At 31.9% G+C, this 6581-nt stretch overlaps 1 protein-coding gene across 1 annotated transcript; it reads left to right on the top strand.

The window, feature by feature from the left end:
• On the top strand, nucleotides 1190-2881 carry LOC109361754. Its single transcript, XM_019607293.1, has one exon. The coding sequence runs from the start codon at nucleotides 1390-1392 to the stop codon at nucleotides 2791-2793; it is 1404 nt and encodes a 467-aa protein (XP_019462838.1). The 5' UTR covers nucleotides 1190-1389; the 3' UTR covers nucleotides 2794-2881.

The raw sequence follows: 6581 nt of genomic DNA, 5'->3' as shown, positions 1-6581 counted from the left end.
TATTAGTGTATATATTATATTCTTAAAACATATGTAAATATTGGAGAGAGAAAATAGAGTTCAAATCTCTTATATTGATTTGTTCGTATACACAATGAATTTCTTTCGAATGCTTAGTGAATTGTTTTTTCCAAAACAAAGTTACTTAACATGTCCATATGATTCATAATGTTCTCTAACTCCAACTGTCAAGCACGTACAGATTCATACAGTTTTTGGTAGACGGAGATCCATGTTTTAAATGGTGTTTACTCTATGTCCTAAGTTAATCAAAAAGCTTTATTTATTACTTTTTGCTTTTAGAATTTTTGTTTTATCCACTTGTTAATATATAATTGACTTGAGATAGAAAATGAAACACCTTTAAAGATATGTAATCCCCATCCAATTCTTGGCAAATTCATGTACATGGTCTGGTAGGCTCCATAATGAATAAAGATTATCTGTTTCAAATAATATTTTATTCATTGTCTCAACGTAATCATAATATTACGTTTTGTTTTTTAAATTTATTTATTCATATAACAATATTTATTGACTCGGGATAGTTGATCTCTATCCCGTTCATAATAAGGTGATAGGAAAAATTATGGTCTATTCATAAAACACTATCTCTAACGCATTTACATCATTGATTATGCATTATTCTATTAAAATTATGTAGGTATTTATAAATTTAATGGTATAAATCTGTTATATAGCAAGATAGACAATAATTTCTCATATCATAGCGCCATCAATCACGTAAGGCAATAAGGCTCCACCCTATCATTTCTCTTGGTAGCACTACAAGTATAGTATTCCCAAAAATTAAGAGTATGATGGAAAAAGGGAAAAAGAGCAAAATCAATGACTACTTATATGGCAAAGTCCTTCTGCTACAAGCGTACTTCGAGTATTCATCATAAGAAACCACAACTACCTTGTCGCTTAGTTTTTACAATCATTGTTAAGGAAGAGTGTTTTTAGGGTGTTAGTTAAGAAATTCAAGCATAAAAAACTTGGATTAGAAAACATAATGTTTTAATTTTTAAAGTGTGACATATACCACTTTTTAATGTAAACCTGTTCCATTTTAGTCTTGGACCAGTATTCTAATGAAACTAGTTAATATTTTCTTTTCTTAATTTCTTAATGTTGCTATACTATATTAATTTTAATATAAGTACCCGGCTTTATCCTTAGCTCAAGCCTAAAAAACACACAGTGTAGTAGTCAAAGATTTGTGCCTTCTTTTCCAACCAAAATCCCCTTTAGCTGCAAACATTTCCTCTCATAAGTCCAAACTCTACCACTATCTTGGATCATCTTTGTTTTTTCCTGTGAAATTTGAATATATATTCACCTCAAACTCTTATTCTACAAACAACAAATCTTATTAGCCTTGAGATGGAAACCATTACACCAAAATCAGCAATGAACAATAGTAGGAGCAAGAGATTTGCCAAGACATTTCAGAAGGTGATTAGTCTCAAAATTGCTTCAAACAATGGCATTTGCATGCTCAACTCTAACCTCAAAGTCAAGGAAGATCCATTCACTGATCAACACATCAAAGCCAATAGCAACAAAAATGAAGATAACAACAAGGCTAGAAACAAAGCAGTAATGGAGGCTCTAATGGCAAGACTCTTTGCTGGTGTCACAACCATAAAAGCAGCATATGCTGAACTTCAAATGGCTCAGCACCCTTACAACAATGATTCCATTCAAGCAGCTGATCAAGCAGTGGTGGATGAGCTTAAAGCCATTTCAGAATTGAAGAGAAGGTTCATGAAGAAAGAGCTTGATCTTTCACCACAAATTACCATAATGCTTGCAGAGATTCAAGAACAACAAGGCCTAATGAAGACATATGAAATCACCATCAAGAAGCTTGAATCTGAGGTTGATGTTAGAGACTCTAAAATCTCATCACTCAAGAAACACCTTGATGAGTCCATGGCATACAACAAATCACTTGAGAAGAAACTCTACTCTAGTGGGTCATTGTCAATGTTTGATAATGTTAAACTCTCACTCTTGAACCCAACCCACTTTGTCCAATTTCTCAACCACACTTTGAGATCAATAAGAAGCTTTGTGAAGTTGATGATAAGAGAAATGGAATCTGCTCATTGGGACCTTGAAGCTGCTATTAAATTCATCCACCCAAATGCAAGTTTCACCAAACCAAGCCACGAACACTTTGCATTTGAATCCTATGTTTGCATAACAATGTTTGAAAGCTTCAACTATCCAAACTTCATTCTCCCAAATGACCAAATCCACAAACACCACCAAAACAATAACCAAAACCTCTACTTTAACAAGTTCAAAAAGCTCAAATCTTTAAACCCAAAACAATACTTAAAACAAAACCCAAAGTCATCATTTGCATCTTTCCTTAAGTCCGAGTACCTTCAAGTTGTTCATGCAAAAATGGAATGTTCATTGTTTGGTAACTTGAACCATAGGAAGATGGTGAATTCTGGGGGCTACCCTGATTCTGATTTCTTCATAGCATTTGCTGAGATGGCCAAACGTGTGTGGTGTCTGCATTGTTTGGCTCTTTCATTTGAGGAAGATATTTCAGTTTTTCAGGTGAAGAAGAATGATAGGTTCTCTGAGGTGTACATGGAAAATGTCACTGAAGAATCAGTTTTTTCAACGTCAGGGGAATCATCATCCACTGGTTCTGATTCTAGAGAGATTCGAGTGGGTTTCACGGTGGTGCCGGGTTTCAAGATTGGTAATACAGTGATACAGAGTCAGGTTTACATGTCTCCATTGAGTTTTAGGGTGAGTCAATGATAGATTCACATTTATGTCATTGTATGTAACAAAAACTACTGTGGTACATTAGGGAAAGAGATTACTTCGCTCCAACAGTATCTCATTGTTTATTTTGAGTTATCAAAATGTTTTGGAATAGAGAATAAGTTACCGTTAAAAGATTTATTAGATTTGTTGGGAGTGATTAAGGTACTCCTATGTGTGAGGTGGTAAAAACAAAATCTACAGTAACGATAAATAAAAGTTATTACATATTAGACACTCATCACTAGTAAGTAGTAGTTTTTACAATATACAATGTTTGGTTTTAAATTAATGGAAATTATTCTGAACTTTTTTAAATGTGAATTTTGTGGTTCAAATCAGTTGTTTAAGTATGAGCATTCATAAACTAGTTTTGATGATAAAATTCACATTCAGAACTTATTGGAATAATTTTCATATAATACGACCACTGTTGTATTTTTAAGAATCTAATTTGAGAATTTACTCAGAAATATTTGAGGTCTCAACTTGGGGTCAATACTTAGAAAAACAGGCACCAAAGTGAATCTCACTATCATTAGTCAATTTTTGAAGTTCTGAATGTACATTTAGTCTCATAGTAGGGATGCTTTCAGGTGCTCTATAGTGTACACGTTCTTCAAGGAGATTATAGTGCTCTATATATAGATATATACACACCCTTTCAACTGACTGAACACATCTATTGTCCGATTTTTTGTATCATTTCATGTATCATTACTTCTGATTCGTTGAAAAAAATTATTTAAATTAAAATTAAAATTATTAAATATTTTTCTTAACAATCATATCCTTTAGCACAAAGGAATTGGACAGCAGATATGTACCCTTCAAGTTGTACTATGTTATCAGCAATATTAACTGTAAATTATTTCGTATAATGGTACACTATGCTGTAATAAGCGAAGGATAAGTCTCTTGTAGTTGATTAGTATATATTTGCCTAAGTGACAAATATAGATTAATAATAATGGTACACATCCAAAGTGTAATCCACACGGGTTTATGTTATTCTGATACAGTGATACTCTAATTAGCTTTGACTTTGTTTCTTTATAATCAAAATTTGGTGTAGCAAATGTTCTCAATTATAGACGTTGGCAATGATAAGAGTAGAGCTTGTGCTTATCATAACATGAGACATCTTATGCTCAAACCTTACCTTTACATCCAATGCTTCTAGCTACAAGTCTTCAACTTTGAATTTAAAATGTTACATTTGCTAGAAACTTAGTATAAGCATGCCTTGTCTGCATCATTAATGGGCCAGAGCAACAATCAGAGCAATTTTTGTGCTTATCTCTTTAGTCAATCAAAATTTATAGAATAATATAAATATTGTTTTAACTTATCTTTTTAGTAAAATATTATTTTTTTAATTAGATTGAAAAATCAAATAGAGATATAAAATAAGAATATCTTTATTCCAACCAGAGCCAAGTATAATAAAGTAGACTTCAATTTCAATGACAACAACTGGGCGCGTGGGATAAGCCTAGGGAGGAGGAGCCACAAATGACAGCATATAAATTATATGTCCTAATGATATATCACTCAATGTTCAAAACTAATCAAAGTATTACTGTTTTATTTTAATTTTTCTTTCTTTATATACATTTAATATATGATTAGTTTGTGATGGAGAATGAGAGACTGTTTGAAACAGGTCATCCCCATCTCAAATGATGACCATTGTGTAAGAAGATAAAGCTGAGGGCCATTGGCATTTTGGACCCACATGTAAAATAGGCCATCAGACTGGCCATATGATCTTGAAGTAAACTAGATAGACTAGTGGGACAGGGGATAATGATATTTTAAAGGCCTAGCAAGAGTTTCTACTTGCAATACAATTTTGTGAAATTAAATTTGCTGTTACAATAGTAATCGATTGAAATCATCACCTTTATTGTGTATATCTGATAACAAAAATACAAATTCTCCTATATCATAAAATAATATTTTATTTATTAGATAGAAGACATGATCCACCATCACATATGACATCATTAGACAACAATGGGAAATTACACTAGATTACTAGACCAGAACCAAGCAAACTGACCGAGGCACAGGAAAACCTGACCGAGCCTTAAGCGCTAACACAGGCAAATCAGGCCAAATAATTGCACCAGATAATCCAACCAACTTGGGCGATAATAGTATGCATTTCTTGGATCACAAGTCATCCAATTATTGTCATGTTTTCTCTATACAAACACGTGTGTAAATAGAAGTAGGTTTTTGGTTAGTTTGTTAGGTTGTTATTTCAGAGCCTTCTCATATAAATAAGGCTAGTTGGTGTTTAATTAATCAATCAATATGATACATCTAAATTTCATCTTCTTCGAAATTCTCTTTCTTCCATGTTCTTTCATAGAAGTGTTATTCACCTCATTTTGTTTTCATAATAGTTGAAGTTCTTTTATTATTTATTAATGATTAATTTACAATTAATATATATCTTTTTTGTGGATAAAAAAGTTTTGTAGAATAACATATCATTATTAATATATGATAACATATGCTTAGCTAATGAACATGGTCTATCCCTAATTTTATTTACCTTTATATCACTGGCGCATGTCATTCAATAAAAAATAATATATTTTTTTGTTGCATGAGAAAGAAGGAAAAAAACAACAGAACTTTACCTTGTTTATCTCAAAATGATGTGCCATTCCTTATCCCATGAGTAAATTTGTGGCACTCTCTTATTTTTCATTCATATATGTTTATAATTGAAATCACAAGTTTTGTTTAACTTACTATTGGTTGTTGATCTGGTAGAAACCCTGGAAGACAGACGATATATAGCAAAAATTGAAACACATCATCCTTCTCTCTTTAATAGCCTAGTTCTTATCTACTTTACTTTATTGTCTTTTGCCCCATATATTAATCGAGGGTTTAGATTATTTGTCTTTTGATAGCACAATTAATTCAAAGTTGTGCTTCTTGTGATCTAATTGTATGTCAAGTTGAGTCATCAAAACACATTCTAGTCCATCAACCATTAAGATGTAGTAGGATAGTACTTGGCAGCTTCAGGCTTAAAATCAGTTAAAAATCCGGTTGAACTATTTTGAACTGCTTTATACACAATGATTGGATTGGTCGTTTTACTTACATTAAAAAAAATTAAAAAAAATAGATGTAATAAAAAGAACTATTAAACTTTATCTCGTCTTAACATTCATTTATCACTGACTTAGAATTTATATGCCATTTTTAATTATATAACATATATGACATTATTTAGTGTGGTTAAACAATTATATCGATTAAAACATATATAAAACTTTTTTTGATTTGATGTGCGTAACATTATTTTGCATCATATCCGTACCAACATTGCCATCGAACACTTACGACTGAATTAATTGTTGTACAACATCCATTCATTATTATTACTATGCACTACACACATGGCCATTCATGTACATTTAATTAAAGTCCACACATTATAATATGAGTTTTAGAAACCAAAAAGTCAGTAAAGAGAGATAAGGGTTACACATAGAATATCTTCTTCACAAGCTGTTCAAACGGACGGCCAAGTTATGCTACTTACAAACCACGTTGGGACACTCTGTCACAATCCCCCAACAACCCCCTTCTTTTATATTCAATCCCCCTTCCCCACTTGCACCATCTTCTATTTCTACCTTTAATTTATTCTTTTCAAAGGAAAATACAATTCAAAATCAAGAAAATGTGAAAACCAAAAATTGAAAACTTTGGGTATGTTTTGTGTCTATGGCACGAATTGAAAGAACCTA

This window comes from Lupinus angustifolius, chromosome LG12 (assembly GCF_001865875.1).
Source record: "Lupinus angustifolius cultivar Tanjil chromosome LG12, LupAngTanjil_v1.0, whole genome shotgun sequence".
In the NCBI taxonomy this organism is placed as follows: Eukaryota; Viridiplantae; Streptophyta; class Magnoliopsida; order Fabales; family Fabaceae; genus Lupinus; species Lupinus angustifolius.
The sequence above is the reverse complement of the archived record's forward strand: the minus strand, read 5'-3'. Positions and strand labels throughout refer to the sequence as shown.

Bases quoted from the DNA above. Each gene is read 5' to 3' on its own strand.
- LOC109361754 (XM_019607293.1), top strand. From the start codon at position 1,390: ATGGAAACCATTACACCAAAATCAGCAATGAACAATAGTAGGAGCAAG.